This window comes from Danio rerio, chromosome 23 (assembly GCF_049306965.1).
Source record: "Danio rerio strain Tuebingen ecotype United States chromosome 23, GRCz12tu, whole genome shotgun sequence".
Lineage (NCBI taxonomy): Eukaryota > Metazoa > Chordata > Actinopteri > Cypriniformes > Danionidae > Danio > Danio rerio.
This window is the reverse complement of record NC_133198.1, coordinates 47,504,582-47,529,338: the sequence shown is the minus strand read 5'-3', so window position 1 is coordinate 47,529,338 and position 24,757 is coordinate 47,504,582. Positions and strand designations below refer to the sequence as shown.

Here is a 24,757-nt window from a genome sequence, read left to right as displayed (position 1 = left end):
CCCAACAAAAATTAACATTAAAATTTATTAATATTCAAAGCACAGTCTGACTGAAACACGTGCAAAATACTGAGCATGAAAGGGAACAAATCTCTACTGAGAGAGAGTGTGTGTGTGTGTGTTTAGGGTGAATTAAGCTGAACTGCACGTGTGTGTTTGTTTGTTTGTTTGTTTGTTTGTGTGTGTGTGTGTGTGTGTGTGTGTGAATATACAAACCTGTGGGCGAAATCTGAATCTCAAAATGAAATCCAATCTCTAAATACATAAAGTGCATGACGGAATAAACTTGGCAAATTCAGGAGAAAATTAACGGACAAAATATTCTCCTATTTACAATATACAGTCAAACCAAATCAGGAAGAACGTTTACAGATTTAAAGGAACAGTGCACCTGAAAAATGATCAATGACTCACTTGTGTCTTTCACTGACTGCTTCTCTGTTTATCTGAATGTAACATTTGTCATTTACATTTACACCGTAAAAAGCCATTAGTTGACTTTAAGCAACATGTTTACTCACTTTATTAAAGTAAAGTCAACTAATCGCTTTAAAAGCAACAGGTTTACTCACTTTATTAAAGTAAAGTCAACTAATCGCTTTAAAAGCAACAGGTTTACTCACTTTATTAAAGTAAAGTCAACTAACCACTTTAAAAGCAACAGGTTTACTCACTTTATTAAAGTAAAGTCAACTAACCGCTTTAAAAGCAACAGGTTTACTCACTTTATTAAAGTAAAGTCAACTAATCGCTTTTAAAGCAACAGGTTTACTCACTTTATTAAAGTAAAGTCAACTAATCGCTTCTAAAGCAACAGGTTTACTCACTTTATTAAAGTAAAGTCAACTAACCGCTTTAAAAGCAACAGGTTTACTCACTTTATTAAAGTACAGTCAACTAATCGCTTTAAAAGCAACAGGTTTACTCACTTTATTAAAGTAAAGTCAACTAATCGCTTTAAAAGCAAAAGGTTTACTCACTTTATTAAAGTACAGTCAACTAATCCCTTTAAAAGCAACAGGTTTACTCACTTTATTATAGTAAAGTCAACTAATCGCTTTAAAAGCAACAGGTTTACTCACTTTATTAAAGTAAAGTCAACTAATCGCTTTAAAAGCAACAGGTTTACTCACTTTATTAAAGTAAAGTCAACTAATCGCTTTAAAAGCAACAGGTTTACTCACTTTATTAAAGTAAAGTCAACTAACCGCTTTAAAAGCAACAGGTTTACTCACTTTATTAAAGTAAAGTCAACTAATCACTTTTAAAGCAACATGTTTACTCACTTTATTAAAGTAAAGTCAACTAACCGCTTTAAAAGCAACAGGTTTACTCACTTTATTAAAGTAAAGTCAACTAACCGCTTTAAAAGCAACAGGTTTACTCACTTTATTAAAGTAAAGTCAACTAATCGCTTTTAAAGCAACAGCTTTACTCACTTTAAGTCAACTAATCACTTATAAAGCAACAGATTTACTCACTTTATTAAAGTAAAGTCAACTAATCGCTTTAAAAGCAACAGGTTTACTCACTTTATTAAAGTAAAGTCAACTAATCGCTTTAAAAGCAACAGGTTTACTCACTTTATTAAAGTACAGTCAACTTATCGCTTTAAAAGCAACAGGTTTACTCACTTTATTAAAGTAAAGTCAACTAATCACTTTTAAAGCAACATGTTTACTCACTTTATTAAAGTAAAGTCAACTAACCGCTTTAAAAGCAACAGGTTTACTCACTTTATTAAAGTAAAGTCAACTAATCGCTTTTAAAGCAACAGGTTTACTCACTTTATTAAAGTAAAGTCAACTAATCGCTTTTAAAGCAACAGATTTACTCACTTTATTAAAGTAAAGTCAACTAATCACTTATAAAGCAACAGGTTTACTCACTTTATTAAAGTAAAGTCAACTATTCGCTTTAAAAGCAACAGGTTTACTCACTTTATTAAAGTAAAGTCAACTAATGGCTTTAAAAGCAACAGGTTTACTCACTTTATTAAAGTAAAGTCAACTAATCGCTTTAAAAGCAACAGGTTTACTCACTTTATTAAAGTAAAGTCAACTAATCGCTTTAAAAGCAACAGGTTTACTCACTTTATTAAAGTAAAGTCAACTAATCGCTTTAAAAGCAACAGGTTTACTCACTTTATTAAAGTAAAGTCAACTAATCGCTTTAAAAGCAACAGGTTTACTCACTTTATTAAAGTACAGTCAACTAATCGCTTTAAAAGCAACAGGTTTACTCACTTTATTAAAGTAAAGTCAACTAATCACTTTTAAAGCAACATGTTTACTCACTTTATTAAAGTAAAGTCAACTAACCGCTTTAAAAGCAACAGGTTTACTCACTTTATTAAAGTAAAGTCAACTAATCGCTTTAAAAGCAACAGGTTTACTCACTTTATTAAAGTAAAGTCAACTAATCGCTTTTAAAGCAACAGCTTTACTCACTTTAAGTCAACTAATCACTTATAAAGCAACAGGTTTACTCACTTTATTAAAGTAAAGTCAACTAATCACTTTTAAAGCAACATGTTTACTCACTTTATTAAAGTAAAGTAAACTAATCACTTTTAAAGCAACATGTTTACTCACTTTATTAAAGTAAAGTCAACTATTCGCTTTAAAAGCAACAGGTTTACTCACTTTATTAAAGTAAAGTCAACTAATGGCTTTAAAAGCAACAGATTTACTCACTTTATTAAAGTAAGTAAAATACCTAATCGCTATTTACAGTGTGTTGACTTTTTTTTTGTTTTAAATAAAGGGATCTGAATGACACAAGGCTGAGTAAATAATGTTGTTTTGAGAGTAAACTATCCCTTTGAAGGAACTCCACTGAAAGCACAGGTGGATCGGGCATGTGGCATGCACAGCAAACATCACATGACCTGCTCCACACAATCCAAAGAGCACTTCCTAGAAAGTCCCACAGTTTTGTCCCGCACAACGTCCATCCAGGCGTCTTTGGTGAGGGCCAAATCCCACAAAAAAAACATCTCCAAAAGGAAGGCGTCTAAATACTGACACAGTCTCTCTCTCTCTTTTTTTGTTTGTATTTAATACTGCAGAACTCAAGCACATCAAAACGCTCCTCTATAAAAAAATAAACCACATCTTTTGGGATTCAAAATAGTCTTTAACACCTTGTTTTTTGTTTTGCGCTGCGCCGGGATCACAGACAGTGGTAAAACAGGCAGCGAACAACACTGCGACGGTAGGAAAGAGATAGAGATATGATCTGATTGTCGAACGTCCGCCAAGTGCTTTAGCTCAAGTATGTAACTGTAGTGTGTACTGTAGTGTGCACACTTAAGGGGAGAAAGAAGAGAGTTCACCCTGCTTTTCAGAGAAAGAGAGAGAGAGAGAGAGAGAGAGAGAGAGAGGAATGAAAGTAACAGGCAGTGTGTTTGTTAAACCGCGAGACATCGGCCAGACTTCCACTGAGGTTAAAGCTCTTTCCAGCCCGTCGCTGCGCTCAGACAAACTATTGATCTATGGGCGTGGCCAGATCAGCACTTTGGGTCATCAGTGGGCGTGTCAATATCTGAATGCCCTGCCCCTGTCGTCAGGGAGACATCTGAACTCCCACTGGCTATTGGCTGTAACTCACCTGTGGAGGAAGGAGAAGAAGAGCAAATTAGTGCTGGTTATGCAAATATTTCCTATTTATTTTTTCCATAGGAGTTTGAAACTGACCCCTTTTAGGTTTTGATCCTAACTGTGGTGTTTTGGTCGCTTTAAATTCAAATGAGATCGTGCTCTTTTTAAAACAGGGCGGAGCTACAAATGCCTATGTGTCAATTAGGGATGCAACAGTTCTCGGTAAACAAATGCATCGTCCCGTTGTTCTCCCACGGTTCGTGCGCCCTGGGATACGCAGTTTAGAATATGCATTATTAATATTGGTTTGTAATAAAAACAACTTCAAATCAAATCAGGCCTTTATTTGTCGCATACACTTTCATATAGTGAAATTGACTACAGCTTTTGTTTGATACAAGATTATTTAACTTACGCCATCGGTGGATTATTCTGCTTGTTACAAGGAGAAACTCACCTGATTTTGGCGCATTTCTTAAAATAAAACAAATTTTTTTGACTTGTCTAAAAATGCTTTTTGATTTGAAAAAATTTTTTGATACTTGGACTAGAAAAAAGACAATACCTCTCAGCATTTTATCCAGTGTTTTGACACTTTCCACTATTGTTTTCTCATTTGTGATGTGAGTGATCTCTCCAGAAACTCAATTTATTTATAAAGCACTTTCAATACCAAATGTGGAACCAAAGTGCAGAAAAAACAAAACAACAATGAAAAAACAGAAACAAAACCCAAAAGAGGCTAAATTTAAAGGGTCACGAAACACCAGAACACATGTTTTGAGCTGTTGACAGTCGTATATGTGTCCCACACTGCTAAAAACACTATTAGGACACCTATATTTCACTAAAAAGTGTAAATTGGTTGTTTTTGCGTTATTTCAAGCAAATTCGTACTTCCGGTTTGAAACTAGCTTTTGAAGCTGCATCACAGACATGACATAATAGCGTGTATTCCAGCGTGCAGACTGGATGTCTGAGCCAGAGTGTGTCTTATTACGTCTTACAGTGTGCTGCATTAATGCATGAGTAAGGCTTGGTTCAAACCAATCAGCGCGCTCTATTGTGCAACTTCATTAATATTCATTACTGTCACAGTGTTTAGACGACAGAGACGCCACGTTGTGTTGGCAAAACAAGCGTGAAGTGTTGCTTTTATAGTTTGCTGCAGTGAAGTTTTGTTTTCATTTTCTCTCTGTGAGAGCTCAGCTGGAGTCACGTGTGGATTAACAGTGTACGCGACGCTCGACAACAATAACTTACGTGTCTAAGGAGGATCATTGTTTACCTGAGAGCTGTTCTCATCTGCAAACGCTGAGATCCGGATTCGCTTGTAGTCTCCTCTTAATAAAGTCGCGGCTCTAGTTGCTGGTGATTGTCCTGTCTCTACAGATTTGGTAAGTGAGCGACCAGTGCTCTTTGTTTATTCAGTTTGTTCGTATCGAACAAACTATTGCACCGAGTGTAAACATGTTAGCACCACAACCAAACTTTAACCTCGTGTAGGGTTTTCACCGCATTTTGTGACCGGAATAACACACGCGGCTTTCTGACGCTACCTGCCATGTGCATCTAAGTTTCCAGGAAATGCTGAGGGTTTTCTTTTTCTCTCATTCGCCGTGCGGTATCAAACATTGCATGAAAAATACACGCTTAGAGCAGCTCCTCAAATCAAATATCTCGTTTGTCGGGAGGGACATGAATGAATTCCCTGAATGAAAGAGCCAAACTGCAGTTAAAGTCCACCATTTAATCATTTGGCAAATAATTCGACTACGGATGTCCATGTAAACACAGTCACATTCTCCCCTGTGTGTGTGTGTGTGTATGTGTGTGTGTGTGTTTTGACTTTGAAAGTCACCCTAATGTGCCCAAATAGACACTCCCACACCGTGCCTCTTTTCTTTCTCCGACACTCCCCCCTAAACAAAACTGGACACACCCACTTTTGTGAATTTTCCAAAGTAGAGGTGTGAAAACATCCTGCTGAAACGAGGCAAAATGTCTTTTTAAAAAAGACATTTTTAAAAGCAACAGAAAGCAAGTTAGTTGTTAGTGCACTCTGCAATAAAGCTAGTGTTGGAGAAGATTTTACAGACAGAGGATGGTTGTTCTAGAGCCCTGGAGCTGCAGCAGAGAAAGCCCTATCGCCTTTACATTTTAGACGAAAAAGTAGAACAAGGAGGAGCCACTGATCATTTTAGCCAGGAGTTCTACTGGGAATCCAATGACTAAGCTTGTTAGTAGTATACTCTGGGACTAGGCCATGAAAACCTTCCAAACCTTATAATAAACTCTGCATTGTATGGCTAGCCAGTACAGTTTGATTAGCACTGGAGGAATATGCTCCGTCTTCTTAATACCTGAAAAAGACTGCTGCATCATTCACTCACTCTGTTCAGTTGGCATCGTGTCCTGCGACAGAGGCTCTGAGTCGAGGAGGACCTGAGGGAGACCCCCCATCCTGACCCCGGGATCACGGGCACCGCCCACATCCCCTGCCATGACATCATCACTCATCACCATTGCGTTGAGAGCCACGCCCCCAACGGCCAGCTCATAGTCCAAGGGAAGCTCGTTCAGACACTCGGCACTCGACTGCAGAAACACAACACAATCAGCTGATGGTCATTTAATAAAACTACACAATCAGCTGATGGTCATTTAATACAACTACACAATCAGCTGATGATCATTTAATTCAACTACACAATCAGCTGATGATCATTTAATTCAACTACAGAATCAGCTGATGATCATTTAATACAACTACACAATCATTTGATGATCATTTAATAAAACTAAACAAACACAATCAGTTGATGATTATTTAATAAAACTAAAACTCAGTCAGCTGATGCATTTTCAATCAAACTAAACAAACACAACAAACAAACAGCTGATGGTTATTCAATAAAACACAACAAACAAAACAACCAACTGATTAACATTTAATAAAAACAAACAAACAAATCAAAACAAACAAACAAACACAATCAGCTTGTTCATTCAAAACAAACAAACAAAACAAACAAACAAACACAATCAGCTGATGGTTATTCATTAAAACACAACAAATAAAATAATCAACTGATTAACATTTAACAAAAACAAACAAACAAAACAAACAAACACAATCAGCTGATGGTTATTCAATAGAACACAACAAACAAAACAATCAACTGATTAACATTTAATAAAAACAAACAAACAACAAAACAAACAAACACAATCAGCTTGTTCATTAAAACAAACAAACAAACAAACAAACAAACAAACAAACACAATCAGCTTGTTCATTTAAACAAACAAACAAACAAACAAACAAACAAACACAATCAGCTGATGCTCATTAAAAACACTACAAAACAAACACAATCAGCTGATGCACATTCAAAACAATAAAACAAAACACAAACCACAGAACCACACTATTCTAATTAACACTAACCCAAAATATATATAATAATAAATAAAAGTATTATAGTTAAACAAAAGATTGCAATAATTTTTATTCTCATTTTTAAAAATGTATTTAAATTAAAATATAATTTGAAAATATAAAAATCATAGTAACAAAATATTTAAAATACAATAACATCTCAATGTAATTCAAGGTATTAAAATAGCGGAAACGTTTAATTTAAAATCAATAGAAGTATTTTTTAAATAAAAATGACAAAAGCATAATTATTAAATGTTAATTGCAACATAAAAATACAATCTTTAAAATAAAACATGAACAAATTTAAATATTTTATTTCAGTTTGATGTATTTTTTAATTATTTATTAACATTACTGTGAACATTGTATAATTGAAAAAATACATAGTTAAACAAATTACATAATATTGTTTTACAATATAAAATGGACTTTTGAAAACAGAAGAAAAAATATTTCAGCTAATTATGTTTTTTTTTCTTTGTTTATTTTATATTTGGTTTGACACAAATGTACTAATATTGTATGAATTAAGGTAAATAAAAAAAAAAACACGCAGGCACAAAAAAAAAGCAAAACACTGACCGTGAGGCCGAGGGCTTTGAGAATGTTCATTTTACACATGGGACACGTCCGGTGGTCCACCAGCCACGGGTCCACGCAGCATTTATGAAACAGATGCCTGACACAAACACAAATCCATTATAATCAACATAAAATGACAAAACATAACATAATAAATCATAACAACAAAACACTATAATGTATTACTATTGTATTACAGACCTTGTTTGAATTTTAAATTGCATTTATCTAGAAAACAGTCAAATTAACTAGATAATATATCTATTTTTTTCATTGTAAGCATTAGTTTGCTTAAAGAGCAGTCAGGTGTGTGTTTGTGTGTGTGTGTATTTACCTGCAGGGCAAAATTCGGACAACATCATTAGGTTTGTAGCCCTCGATACAAACAGCACAGTTATCAAAGTCACTCTCCGTTTCCTGAAAGAGAAACACGCACACACACACACACACACACGCACGCACGCACGCACGCACGCACACACACACACACACACACACACACACACACACACACACACACACACACACACACACACACACACACACACACACACACACACACACACACACACACACAAACAAACACACACAAGGGCACACATAGACACACACAAACAGAGAGACACACAAATAAATATGCATACACAGGCACAAACACAGGTATTCAACAGACAGACAGACAGACAGACAGACAGACAGACAGACAGACAGACACACACACACACACACACACACACACACACACACACACACACACACACACACACACACACACACACACACATAAATAAATGTATAAATAAATAAGAGAATATCTGGATGTCTATAAGCTAGTAAACACCAAAACAGTGACACAATCCACATTTAGAAGATAAAAACCTGATATAAACATCTAAAGACTAAGAAAGACTTTTAAAGAGAGAGAGAAAGAGAGAAAGAGAGAGAGAGAGAGAGAGAGAGAGAGAGAGAGATTTAATTTTATTGCTATTTCAGCTTCTTTGGCTACGTCATGGCAAAAAAACAGATCAAGTTTACCACATTTTATAAATACCACTTTTCTATAATTATAAAAAAATATTCTAACAATTAAAAGTCATTGACAGCAATAAACAATATGCAAGGTAAAATACATAAATAATAATAAGACTTGTTAAATCTAATCTGTCTTATAGATTTATCAACCAGCAAAACACAAACAAAACAGCAACCCTTCAGCACAATCAGCTCACTTACTCATCTATAGGCCTGTCACAATAACCAATAATGGACTTATTGCACAACACATGGACATGAGCTCAATCGTTTATATACATCACCTATTGTATGTGTCAGTATGGGTAAAACACTGTAATATTTACTATAAAGGACTATAGTATATTCTCATGTGGGTGTCTGACAGCTGAAAATAGATCTGGTAGCAGATATCACAGCCTCTGTTACTCTTTACCTTGCACTTTACTGTGAACATTTATAATTATTTATTTAGGATATGCGTTTACTCATTCTGACTCCAGTGCCTGATTATTAAACTGTTCAAATGACTATAATTAAATTAAACAATAAAATATGATGTGTTCTTTGGAAGAGTGTACTTATCATGATGATATTATATTATCATTATATAATGAGTGGCATGAAATGGTCTTAAAATGACAATAATATTGATTATTGCAATAATATTTCCAACAGAAAACAGATATCATGACAGGTCTACTCTTTAACACACTGCTTCAAGTGGACTATATTTGTAGACTAATGTATAGTGGATAAGGGTATAGGGAGTGGTTTGGGATTCAGCATTAGTGTGTATTGTCGTCTGCTCACCTGGTCTCCTTTCCTGATGGTGCGCACTTGTAATTGGCTGATGGCCTTTTTGGCAGCGTCTCCCAGCCTCCTCTGACCAATGAGAGAAGAGAACAGTGTTAATAAAGCTCTGCTGGGATAATGACAGACTGAGAGCTGTAATGAAGGGTTCTGCTGGCACTTCTGTAATGAAAGACACTCTTCATGGCCTATAATCATGTCTGAGTGTCTCGGTTAAACACATACAAACACGCAAAAGGAATGTGGACTGATCTTATAAGCACCAGGAAAAGCCTGTCTAAACCTGGCAGGTGTCTGTAGCTCCTCTCATGCTCCGCCTCTTTGCCCTTATTTGGTATCCCACGGTCAGAGCTATGAGATGTGAACAAAATGGCAGAGGTTGTCCATGCCTTACTTGTAGCTTCATCTGCACTCTTAAGTAACCTATTGGTGACTTCACGGATACTACGTCCATATCTTTTACAGTCAATGGGCAAGGTGCACAAATAAAGCCCCGACCCCTACTTAATATTCCGTTTCAGTTGGAAATGCAGCATCACACTGGCATAAAAGCCTGGAGCAACTTCAGTTCAGGCAGATTGCATACCTGGTTGCGATCTCTGGCGTTGGCGTATCTGAACCTCTGGATGTAGTAGAAGACGAGCCAGGCCAGCGAGATGATCATGAGGATGATGAAGGAGATGGAGACGAACACCACCGATGTGCGGCTGACGTACTTCTGCAGGTTTCGTGTGCCGATGGTGATGTGCATGTGGACCGTGATGTTCCTCTCCATCAGCAGCACCAGCTCTCGGCCCTTGGGCTCCGGGATCATGATGGCCACCACGTCACTGATGCCTGAAACACACGCAAACATAGTAAACATTCATTCATTCATTTTCCTTCGGCTCAGTCCGTTATTTTTCATGGGTCACCACAGTGGAATGAACCGCCAACTATTCCAGCATATTTTTTACAAAGCAGATGCTCAGTCGCAACTTAGTACTGGGAAACACCCATACATACTTGCATTCACACACTAAGGCCATTGTGTTTACCACATTCACTTATAACGCATGTCTTTGGACTGTTGGTGGAAACCAGAGCCCACAGTAAATATCAAGAAGACAGACGACAAATCTACCTAAAACACAGCTATTTCTTAAGATGGTGTAATTAAACATTAAAAGGTTATTAATTAAATTAAAAGGTTATATTTAATTATAATAAATTTAATTTATATTAAATTAAAAGGTTATATTTAAAGGTTTAAAACACTTTTGAAGATATAAAATACAACATTTTTATTTAGCATTTTAAATTATTATTTATTTATGTTTAAATTACATATCAGCAGCCCTAGCTATATTCATGACAAAATCTACACTAAAATATACCATATATAACATGCAAACATATCTGTTCTTAATAAATATTCGTTGTACAAAAAAAATAAAAAATACAAATAACAACAGAACTGAAAAGAGCAATATACAATCTTTTTGAATGATAATAGATATACTAAAATTCCTCCATAAGACACCTTTTATTTTTAAATTAATAAAATTCAAAATACAAAAAAAATTGCTTGCAATTTAAACAACTTAAATAAAATGTTGTTTTGTATTTTAAGTAATCACATTTTAAATACATTGTGTTTTATTTCACATTTTTAATTATTACATAAGATACTCAAATTTTACTGTGCTTTTAAAATAATTATACTGCAATAAAATGTTGCTTTACTTTCAAAAATTTTACATTTAATATACTGAAATGTTACCTTACTTTTAGAATTATAAATTTAAAATACTAAATAGAATACTAAATTACTTTAATACTATTCCGGTTTTTGTTAAAATGATTATGAAAGTGATTGTGGTGGTGGTGGTAGTAGCAGTAGTAGTAGTAGTAGTAGTAGCAGTAGACGTTGTTGTATTAGTTGTAGCAAACGCTATAGTAGTATCAGTAATGGTAGTCGTTGTAGTAGTATCAGTATTAGTAGACATTGTAGTTGTAGTAGTTGTAGTCGTGGTTGTGGCTGTAGTAGAAGCAGTAGTAGTTGTAATATAAGTAACTTTCTGTAGTAGTAGTTGGTGTAGCACTTGTGATTTATTATTATTGTTGTCAGTTATTACTGTTGTCCTTTCTTTCTTTTTACTCTCATTTTTACTATCATACATTAATAAGCATTGTTGTTACTCCCTACCTCTGACTGGTTTCTTTCTATATGTTTTATCTATATCTGTGACACTTGCTTAATTTATTGACTGTTATTGTTCCTTATGTATGTACTCTGACCTGTCCACCAAGTTACCTTTACATGCATACACACACTCACACACACACACTCACGCACATACCAGTACATGACTATATTGTTGTTGTTTTTGTTTTGTTTTTGTTTCGTTGCTTTGTATTTGTTATTTGTTGACGTTTTCTTGTATTTGTATGATTTTTGCATATTCTAATAAAATAAATAAATAAATAAATAAATAAATAAATAAAATGATTATGAAATAATTTTGTCATTTAATTTGCTCAGTTTTGCTCTTTTTTTAATTCAAGATTATAACATTACAGCCATGCTTGTTACTTATAAAAAAGTTTATTTTTTTATTTTAATTAGGATTAAAGTAACACTAAAATAATGTACATTAATAATAAAAAGGGAAAAAAATTATGCACATTAAAAAATTATAAAACTGATAAAAACAAAAATAAAAAAACAAAAACTATAAAATTATAATAGTAAAATAAACAAAACAATAATAATATGATAAAACTTTAAAAAGAGTAACGAAAACTACAATAGTTACACTGTGGAACTGAAATAACTCTGTTTGAAAGATCATTAATTTAAATTTTTTTTATTACAAATGTAGTCACTTATTTCCAGGTAGTGGGTAGCGTTTCAATTTTTCAACTCCAGTAAGTTGCATAGCTTAATTAAAAAAAAGAGAGAGAAAGAAAGAAACACTATAAAATTGTACAAAACCAAAACTTATATTTTTCCATTTAGCTGCAATAGACTTTTCTCATTTGATTCAGTATGATGCATTAAAAACAAAAGTTTTTTTTTTAATTAATAAACACAATATCTGCCTGATAGCATGTTTAATGTGCACTGTTAGTCCATATTAGGTCTTGAGTGATGAATACTGCAATGATGATAAAAGCAAACCTGCAAATATACGCCAATGCACACATTTGGCCAATGATTTTCCCCTCTCTGTTAAGTGCATCGTATACCTATACAAGAATAAAAGTGATTGCTGAATAATGTCTGGCTATATATTATGATGATGCATTCACCATCACATGTATGCGTGTTTACATTTATTACCAAATTCAGCTGATATGCATGCACAATCACTCATAATCTAACGTTCATGTGCAAATCACACACCAACACATGCATAACAATCACTAATAATTAGAAATGCACATAACAAAGCTTATCATATATGCAACCGTCAACACATAAAGCAAGAAATGCAAGTGGGTCAACCACATATGCATTTAACAAAACAACAGATATGCAAGAGATGCTTTATCATCACTCATAAGCTTATATGGATTTACAGTGCATCACCAAAACAAATGGTGTCCATTCAGCAAGACATCAATCACACATAGACATGCAGTTCTGCATTTATTGTTAAAGATAACTACATAACCTAATATGGACTAACATTGCACATCTCCAAACATACAGACAGATGATAAACACATGCATAACCAAAACGAACACTATAATGTAGTCTTTATTTAAACATGCATTGACCATTCATTCAGACATTCATCTCACATAAATATGCATTTAAACGATTATCATCATTTGCATTACCCACTATCACTCAATACCTGATAAGGGCTGACATTACCAAATATATGTATGTTATAAGACAGATGATGAATGCATTTACCCAAACAAACATGCATTCACCATAATATGCAGTCAGATATTATTCAGTAATCTCTTTTATCCTTTACAATGCACTTACATGAAAATAAACACAAATATGAATTGGCCAGATGTGCGCTTTGGCATGCGTTTGAAGTCATGCGTTTATCATCAGATGCATTACTCATCACTCTTAACCTAATACCATATAGATGTACTGAATAAACACAAACGCATGCACTTACAATGCACTTAACAGAAAGAAATAGCCATGCCTAGAGCAAATGTAAACATTGTTATGCATATGCACTCTAGTATAGACTAACATTTCACATTACCAAACATCCATGATAAAAGCACTTACCAAAACAAACATGCATTCACCATAAGCCAGACATTAAGCAATGAAAGTATGATCCTTTACAATGCACTTACCAAAAAAATAAAACAAATAGAGGAGCTGGACAAATGCTTTGGTATGCATCTGCATACATTTGCAGTCATGCATTTATCATAGCATGCATTCCCATCACACCTAACCTAATATCATGTGGACATACTTTACAAACATGTGCATGCGCTTACAATGCACTTATCAGAAATTAATAACTATGCCTTGACCTGATGTAAAGATTGCCATACATAGACAGTCATGCATTTATCATCATATGCATTAGCTTTCCCCTAATATAGACTAACATTGCACATTACCAAACACACTTCATAAAAGCACTGACCAAATCAAACATGCATTCACCATAATATATAGCCAGAACTTATTAAATCACTTTTACCCTTTAAATTGCACATGAAAACCTAAAACAAATATGCAATGGCATTCATTTCCAGGCATGCATGTATCATAACTTGCATTACCCATCACTAGGCCCACACGGAATCTGCGTACGCAAAAATCCATAGATTTCCGCAGATTTTAATCTTAATATTGAATCTATTTATTTACTTGTGTAAATGTGAGTACATTTATATTGATTCAGTTTTTAAATAAATTTCAGTAGCATTATTGATTAATATGAAAATGTTCATGATTTACTAACAATACAGCATGTAAAGTAATATCATCTTTCAGTAGATATATTACATGAGAAACTTGCTTTGTTCACCAAATAAGTGGTTCTAATTGGACTTGCATTGTAAACATTAAATCTAAGTAAAACAGGTACAGGGCTCAACAATAAGGACTGCCCATCGGCCCGGGGCCAGCGATTGAGATACTTGGGACAGTAGACAGGATGGTTACTGGCCCGATTGGGCCACTGCTGCCATGTCACTAAAGTTTAATTTGCCTTTGACTATTTGTCAATTGCATGCAAATACAGCCTTTGAATTGAGAAACAGTTTGTGTTTTCAAGCCTTCAAATGCTAACTTCTCGGTTCCTTTTATCTGATTGGATGTTGTGAGCATGGTATTTTTTCCGTATCAACCAGTACAGCAAAGAGACAGCAACATGGTGACAACATCAAACGATGATGCTGATGGAAAATATTTGTTTCTAACGTCTTGGAAGCAAACATTTACAAGGGTGCACCACAACTAAAAAAATGATGTTTTGTAGTTTGCCGTCAGTTTGGTAGGTCAGCCATTTTTGTTTTGCAATAAAATACCTGCACATTGTGCTACTTTTGTTTGCAAAACACTTTTAATTTTGCTCATTATACATTTATAAAAAAAAAATTACATTTAAATTCTAGATATACAGACATTTTGACACTTTTTTTTCATTTGTTTGTCTAAGAAATAGCTCTTTTTTTTTTGGTGAGGCCAGTGAAAATATTGGCAGGGCAAGTAAAAATCTGAACCACTGGTCCGATCGGGCAAGTAGAAAAAATCCTTAGAGTTGAACCCTGAGGTATTACTTTTATTTCATATGAGTTTTTAATTATGATACTCCCAAAATCATTCCGCAAAAACCCACCGATTTTTTACAAAATTCTGCACAGAAATCGCAAAAATTGCCCACTCAGATTCCCATCACTAACCTTATATGGGCGTACAAACATTTATAATGCACTTACCAGAAACCAAAACAAAAACAAATATGCAAATTAAGCATCAGATGCATTGCATTGTGTAAACTTGGTTTTATGTTCACACATTTGGACTTTCTGCTTAATAATAATAATATTAGAGAAAAATACTCTTTCTAAATAGTGGAATTATATAGGCAGGCAATAACTATCAAAGCAGAACGTACAATAAATATAGGGAGCGTGTCAGAAGTTGTCACTGAATGAATGTGCAAATATAAAACTAAATTTATCTCAATGTGTTTGGCGTGCATTTGTGCATATGGGAGCACATATGGAGGTTCTGTTAAACACATGTGTGTGCATTTACAATGTACTTATCAGAAAAAAAACTATGCTTTGACTAAATGTAAAGATTGGCATACATATGCAGTCATACATTTATCATCATATGCTATATCTATCATTCTTAACCTAATATAGACTAACATTGCATATTACTAAACACACATGATAAAAGCACCAACCAAATAAAAACATGCATTCACCATAATAGCCAGAAATTATTCAGCAATCACCTTGTATCCTTAACATTGGACATGAAAACCCAGAAACTAATATGCATTGGCATACATTTGCAGCGATGCATTGCATTTATCACCATATGCATTACCCATCACTCTCAACTTAATATCATATGGACATACAAACATTTATAATGCATTTACCAGAACACAAAAATCAATTATGCAGTCATGCATTTAGCATCAGATGCATTGCATTGTGTAAAATTGGATTTATATTCACATATTTGGACTTTAGTTTCTCCTTAACATTATAATTTCAGAAAAGTATTCTTTCTAAATAGTGAAATCATATTAGCAGGCAATGACTATCAAAGCACAACATTGTTCACAGTCAATTAATCAGAGCTAATGTTGTTTTGAAGTCATATTTACTTAAGGTTTCAGACCGAACATTAAATGTAGTTTATTAAATATAGAGAGCGTGTCACAATTTGTCATTGAACGAATGTGCGAAAATAAAACCAAATTTACCTCAATGGCTTTGGCATCTATTTGCAGACATGCATTTACCAATAGATGCATTGTCCATCACTTAACCTAATATGATGTGGACATACTGTACAAACATGTAATCATGCACTTACAATGCACTTATCAGAAATAAATAATAACTATGCCTTGACCTGATTTAAAGATTGACATACATGTATTTATCCTCACATGTATTACCCATCACTCTTAACCTAATAAAGACTAAGATTGCACATTACCAAACACACTTGATAAAAGCACTGACCAAAACAAACATGCATTCATGTAGCCAGAAATAATTCAATCACTTTTATCCTTTACATTGGACATAAAAAACTAATATGCAATGGCATACATTTCCAGTCATGCATGCATCATAACATGCATAACCCCATCACTATATTAAGCTAATATTGCATAACAGCAAACATGCACGATAAAAGCAGACCAAAACAAACATGCATTCAGCAAAACATGTAGCCAGAAATTATTCAGCAATCTTTTTTTTAACAATGCACCTACCAGATAAAAACAAAAACAAACATTCTTTGACATATTTGCAGCCATGCATTCATCCCCATATGCATTGCCCATCACTCTTAACCTAATATCTCATAGACTTACAAACACATGAGTGCACTTACCAGAAAAACAGCCATGCCTTGACCAAATGTAAACATTGCCATACATCTACTGTCATTCATGCATCACCATATGCATTACCCATCAATCTTGGCCTAATAGTATATGGAATTACAAACATTTATAATGTACTCACCAGAAAACAAAAAACAAAAATGCAGTCATGCATTTAGCATATGCATATGGACGTACATATAGGCGCGTGCACCTTGACCAAATGTAAACATGACATCTGCAGGCATGCATTTAGCACCATATGCACTGCACATCACTCATAATCTAATATAATAAGGACGTGCAAACATAACGCACTTACCAGAAGACAAAAACAAATATGAATTTAGCATCATATGGACGTACACAAATGCGCGTGCACTCACCTTGATGCGGCATGGTGATGGTCTCATTGGGGTTGGAGGAGCCCACATTGAATATGACCACGGCTGACGCGTTGTGTCCCACGGCGTGTCTGATTTTATCCTTGTACGTGCAGTTTCCGCGGCTGATGAGCGCGATCCAGGCACCGTGTGCACGCGGCGTGAATCTGCCGCTCGGGTCGCATGCGTGTCTGTCGTGCGGCGCGGCGGGCATCGCAAGCACGCCTCTGGCCTCCCGTTTGAGTGAATGCTCCCCGTATCGCCCGCACTCCGTTTTCTCGGTCCGTACCTCGGCCGTGTCCGGATCCACGTATGTGATGTTAACGAACGCCGTGTACCATTCCTCCTTCTCGGCCACCGTAAAGTCCAAACACAGCAGATGAACGAAGCAGAAAGACAGCAACCAGGTGGACAGAGCCAGACTCCGACACGCCTGAATCACAGACAGCGCCATAACGGGTTTATTGTTATTGTTATGACGGTTTAACGGCCGCTCGACGCGCGTTCACTCCATAATCTCCGCTTTGTGCGCGTTACGCGGAGCGGCAGCAGTCACTCATGAGTAAACCGTTTGTAAAAACTACAGGTAATAGAGTGAATACTTTGATTAATAAACCCTACCGCCTGTTTAGCGTGTGGGTCGGTAAAAACGCGAGCAGGAGCGTCGCGACGGAGCCATGGTGTCGGATGTTTTCGGCCTTCAGCTGTTGGTGATAAAAACACAACGCGAGATCTGAAACAGCGACCGCTAGCGGTGGAGGAAGGATCTGCGCATGCGCGATACTCAAGAGAGCGTCCAGAAGTGCTCATAAAGACGACGAAGCGTTGAAAAGTTGACTGGAAGTAAAGGATCGTTCAATAAACTTGTCAAAATATTGTGTGATTTATGTGTTGTTTTATCAGCAAGGTCCAAAATTACTGCTATTACCATAATTTTGAGAGCATTTGGTCCCCACAACTTAATTAATACAAGATACACACAACTAGCCTATTACTGCAACTGTTATATATGTTTTTTATTGTGCTATATATTCTTTTCATTTTTATAATTTATTTCTTGTTTGTATTCATATGTTTTCTTTTGCTTTTTGGGTCATTATTACTATAAAGTGCCTTTGATGTCCCTCAAGATTGAATCAGTCCTATGACCACATAATGCGAAATAATAAATTATGATGTTTTAATATAGTTGGTTAAACCTTTAGAATTATAAGTGTTTTGAAATAAGTTTTTGTCAGTTTTTGCCATGTTCTTTCATTGAATGGATGTGATTTTGCCATGTCCCACACGGCTCAGCCAGCAGTTAGTCTAAAAAGTAGGTAAATTAGATAAAAATAAAAATATATATTTTTATATTTTAAACAAGTTATTTGATAGAATAAGTCATTTTGATCACTTTTATTTTGTTTTCATAAAATATCATTTTGCATGTGTCCTTGTCTTAAAATTGCTGTCCACCCTGTGCCCCTTTAAGAAACCCTCTAATGTACTCATTGGCATCCCCATACCCATTTTGCTTTTCTTCAAAGGAAGTTAAAACATCTGGTGTCATGTTTCCTATATTTTGTCATATTGTGTTTGAAACTGAATGATGTCAAGCTTAACATGTCCACCCTGTCATAGTGAAATATTAATTAATAAAAAAAATGCTTTTAAACTCTATATACAAAGAGCTTAATAGGGAAACACTTTGTGCTATCTTTAGCCAAAAATGTCCTCCCTGTCATTGTTCACCCGTTCACAAATCCTCCCTTGACAGGGTGGACATATGCACTGTTATTGATACTTTATTTATTTAATATTTTATTGTTAATTAGTCAATGTTTTTATTGTTTTACACATACATATTACACCAGTAGATGCAATACAATACAAACCTTTTAGACAATATCAGTCTATGTAAAGGATATCCTTTTAAAGTCCATAATGCAGCTCATTGACTGTTTGAAATAAAAATACAGCCCTGAGTATTTGTACATTTATGTGAACATCTGTAATATTATTATTTATTCTGAAAAAGACAGTATTTAGAGAGAAGACAATAAAAGAAAGAAAGGCAAAATGCAAATAGGCTCAGAGACAAAGCTAGTGCTTTGCATCATTATTCTTGAAACTCATGAAAATTAACCTGAGTCAGGCTCCTCCAGTGCAATGTACAATGAAGTTTTACATTCATTAGTAAATTTACTTTAATTTACAATAATTGTTTATTTTGTCATTCATTTGCATACTGATAAAACCTAATTGATCGATGGAATGGTGGCTCAGTGGTTTGCAGTAGTTAGCAAAAACAGAAGTTGAGTTCTTGAAACCCTTCATATCTCTTGTATATTAACTCTTTAATATTTCTTGTTGCTATTCAAATGTTCCTCCATATTTAGTTCACTATTTAAAGCCTTTGTCCACCCTGTCATCTTGTTTTCCACTGTCATGTTCAACTTTTATAAAAAAAATTTAAAAATGTATAACCTCAGCAAAACATCTTGTGATTTCTTAAATAACCAATAAGGGCCAGTAAAAATTGTTTGAACGTTTGAGAAAATATTTTAGATGATGGGTTTTATTTTGAAAAGAACGTGCAACAATTGCATATTTTAGTGGAAAATAAATGTTTTGTCCATGATTTCTTTATTATAAATGTACTTTTTCCATAATCTATAAGGTTGGGTTCGTAAACGGACACATAACCTTTCTGAAAATATACATTTTATAATCACACTGCAATGAAAGTATACTTATACTGCTTTGAATTTGTCTGGTTGACAAAATTTGAGGTTTGCTTCCTGTTTTTTTGCTTGCAGATAATTTTTTAAAAAGTGCAGGAGCTTGAACGACATTCATTTCTTACAGCCTATACGGTCTAATTAATACAACAACAATGTGATTAAATAAAAAATCTCCAACTTTTTTTTTTCATTCTGACTTCTTAAAGGCACTTCATAGTGATATTGACCTTTTATTTGCATTTGTTATGTGTGCTCTTTTTCAAGTCACACACTGTCCATGGATTGTTTAACTATATGGTAGGCTACTGCTTATATTATTTCATCATACACAAATTTAAATAGTGAATTGTGGGCCTGTGTCACAGTGGTAATGTGGGCCAGTTTACAGCTACAGTTCCAGGGCTGAATTATTGTCTCAGTCCGCCCCTGATCAGTAATGTTGAAACCAGATTAATTAATCTTCCTTACATCTGTACATGTAAAACTAGTATGGTTAAGTTGTTCTTGAAATCTTAGCACATTTTGCTGTCACGTATTGTATGTTTATATTTGAAGCTATGGTATATTTCATTATTTGCACTTGTTTGCACACTTGATTATGAATTATCAGTATAGTTATTTAGTGGTTATTATGTTTTGGTAATTAAATCTTCTCACAAAATAATTAATTTCAATCATTAAAACCATTTAATATAACTCTGTGTATGACGAAAATCATATGAAATGTCACATCCACCTATTATTTTAAATTATTACGATGATCAAAGAAGACTCATTTGTTCAAATCACGCTAAAATCATGGAACATTGATTACATCGTTTACTGTTTCATATATTCACCAAGTGATACAACAAAGAAATCCCAACCTTCAGACACATTAAAAATATAAACCTATTATCATTATTTACATCATTATAAACTCAAAACTCATTGTTCACAATATGTGGGTAATTAACAGTACATTAAAGAAACACAGATAATTGCTATGATAATTTCTTCTTAAATTTACTTATTCAGTCTCTCGATAGCTTCCTCTTGAGTGTATTTCCTCCATTCATCTGGAATTTTCCCTCTCCCCTCATAGGCATTTTCATAGTGCTTTTCCAGATCTTCTTGGAAACTGCACACATTTACATGCTCCATTAGGCATATTCAGGACCTGCTTTTCTGTATGCCTACCAGAGGATCCTCTCATCTGAGCTGTTTGAGTCAAGACCGATCAGTGACTGCTCCTCATGTGCAGATGTTAATAGCAATGTTTGTTGTTCCTCTGTAATACCACCCATTCAGTCCAATATTATGTAAAATAATATATTTTTGTGTTTATTTATTATATTTTAAAAGGATTTTATTGTGGTAAATAAAAAATGTATGACTATTTCTTATGTGCATTAATGACTTTTGCACATCTATTATGGCCCTTTTAAAGACTACCTTATCCTGGAAGTTTCAATCAGCTCAAAGATTCAGGGCAGAATTACAGTAATTTCTGAAATCAATCTGAATTTTTATTGTTATTTAAAACAGTTCAATACTGTTTAACTTACAGACTGTTTTTGTCCATTTTCACTTATACCTTTTTGAATCCCAATAATTTATTTTTTAACAATAATAATAATATTAATAGTAAATACTATGAGGGTTGTTAAATCTGTAGAATAAAGTTCTTCATGAATGATCAATTGTCTGGTTCTTAGGGCTTGGAAATGCAGTCTCACATGAGCCAGTTATGACAGAAAATATATTTTATTTCATTAAAGTAATAATCACCTAATAAACAAGTATAATATTTGACCAGTAAAGAATAAATCAGTATAAGGAAAAAATCACTTACTATTAAGATTCTCTTAACATTTCTGATTCTGAATTGGTAATTGTGTTCACTATTAACCAAAGCCATTTGATATTTGTCCATCATAATAATTTTTATCCATTGTTTACATTCTGAACAAAGTACTGCATGTCTATGTAACTTCTAAATCAGGCAAAAAAAAAAAAAAACTTGTCAAACTTGTCAAACATAAAGCAATATTTTTCCCAGTGATGGGTTGTAGCTGGAAGGGCATTCGCTGCGTAAAACATATGCTGGATAAGCATTTTTTTCAATAGTCTACAGAATAAACCATCATTATACAATAACTTGCCTAATTACCCTAACCTGCCTAGTTAACCTAATTAACTAAGTTAAGCCTTTAAATGTCACTAATATTATTTACTGTCATCATGACAAAGAATAAATAAATCAGTTATCAAAACTATTATGATTAGAAATGTGTTGAAAATATCAGCTCTCTGTTAAACAGAAATTGGGGAAAAAAAATAAACAGGGGGGCGAATAATTCAGGGAGGCTAATAATTTTGACGTCATGTATACTGCATATAGGTTTCATATATACACATATATCCTCATGTAGGTTCTTTCCATGTGGGTATTATTTGCACTTCTCATGATTATTTGCCCTTTATAATGAATTGTATGTTATATAATTTCCTTTCATACAGTGAAATACAGCACATACTACATGTACAGGAATGCCCGTGCCGTCACTGATCCATCAATGTAAAAAAATGATGTAAAATTATAATTTTCGTAATTAGAAAAACAAAATTACACACTAACATCCAGGAAAACTGTCAACTGTCACTGATCATAGATATATGTGTATATGTGTATATCTCTGGCTTTGGATGGCCACAGTCCTCCACTGCAGCTTGGTCCCGGATTCATTTCAAAGGAGCGCTACCCTGTTCCAACATGGCGGCTCTATTGACGCATTCCTTCCAATAGACAACAACAGGGTAGACGACATCTAATGTATATATCTATGCTCAGCCCAATACAGCTTCAATAGTTTTGTTATGCTAAAAACTGTTATTTAGATAAAATACTTAAACAGCAAGTTAATTGATTAAAAACATGAAATCATAAATAAACTCTACAAATAAATGCTATATATAGTACAAATAATTTACCATTGACCCTATGTTTCTGTCAGTGCTGTCACATTTGCATTAAATTTAACATAAAATGCATGCAATATACTTTTAAGGATATGATTCAAAGAGACATCATTTGACAGAGGAGAAGCTGACAGTGGTCAAGGATGTGTTCTATCACTTATGATTTTATGCTTGTTTTGTATGATTTTTTCGAGGATGACAAGCTTAAGTCAGGCCGTCCTGTTTTTTTGTGAAAATGTACATTTCTGGTAGAATATCCCTTATCCGTCCACCCCTGGACCCAACCCTCACAGGAAACAAACAGCATTTTACGTATTCAAAATACTTCATTCTGTGTGATTAACAAGCTGTTTTCCTCATGGGGACTAAAAATGACCCCACAAAGTACAAAAATACTGCTATTCCCATAATTCTTTGAGCATTTGGTGCCCACAGCCTGATTGATACAAGGTGCTCACACAATTACCACAACTATTTATACATATGTTTATATATTATATTCCTTTTTGTACTGTTGTTATTACATGCTTATATTCATGTGTATTCAAATGTTGAGAGCAATCAGCAAATTACAGACTACACAAAATTTTCAGACTCTTTTTCTTTTGCATTTAATTGTATGTACAGTATACATTTGTCAGTAATGTGTGCTCTTTTAGTCACACACTGTCCATGAATTGTTTAACGATCTATTACATATGGTAGGCTACTGCTTATATTATTTCATCATCTGTACACAAAAATAAGTAGTGAATTGTGGTCAACACACTGTGGTAATGTGGGCTGCAGCTTCAGTTCCAGGGTGGAATTTGTGTCTCAATCCACCTCTGATTAATAATGTTAAAACCAGATAAGTCAATCCTCCTCACATCTGTACATTTAAAACTAATATGGTCAAGTTCTTCTTGAAATCTTAGCACATTTTGCCATCACCTTGTGTTGTATGTTTATATTTGAAGCTATATCATATATTTCATTATTTGCACCTGCTTGCACACTTGAATGATTATTAATTATGAGTATAGTTATTTAGTTTGGGTTATGTTTTGATAATTAAATCTTCTCACAAAATAATTAATCTCAAATCATTAAATAAGATGAATCATGAGGAATGTCACATCCACCTATTATTTCCATTATTTCCTTTATCAAAGAAGACACATTTGTTCAAAGAATCAAGATAAAATCATGAAAAATCATCACTTACTCTTTCATTCACCAAACGATACAACAAGAAAATCCCAACCATCAGACACATTAAAACAGGGGTGTCCACACTCGGTCCTGGAGGGTCGGTGTCCTGGAGAGTTTAGCTCCAACCCTAATCAATCACACCTGAACCAGCTAATCCAGCTCTTAGGTATACTAGAAACTTCCAGACAGGTGTGATGAAGCAAGTTGGAGCTAAGATCAGCAGGACACCGGCCCTCCAGGACCGACTTTGGACACCCCTGCATTAAAAGCACATACCCACACATTGTCATTATTTACTTCATTCTAAAAATACACTGTTCACAATATTGTGGGTAATCACCAGTCCATTAAAGAAACACAGACAGATCCGATTCTTCATCCATCCCATTTGGGATAAGTGATTTAAAACTTAGCTTAACTTAACTTTAGACCCAACAATATCTGTTTAATAACAACACATACTCTAAATTT

At 34.3% G+C, this 24,757-nt stretch overlaps 1 protein-coding gene across 1 annotated transcript; it reads right to left on the bottom strand.

Annotated features, from left to right (window-relative positions):
• On the bottom strand, positions 1-18,126 carry rnf150b (ring finger protein 150b). The gene is given in 12 exon segments (NM_001017554.3): positions 1-647; positions 699-992; positions 1,044-1,431; positions 1,474-1,863; positions 1,915-2,440; positions 2,534-3,612; positions 5,996-6,200; positions 7,630-7,726; positions 7,964-8,046; positions 9,454-9,525; positions 10,040-10,290; positions 17,409-18,126. Coding segments are annotated over 7 exon segments (1,260 nt in total). The 5' UTR covers positions 17,860-18,126; the 3' UTR covers positions 1-647; positions 699-992; positions 1,044-1,431; positions 1,474-1,863; positions 1,915-2,440; positions 2,534-3,511.
• Between the last annotated feature and the right edge of the window lie 6,631 nt (positions 18,127-24,757).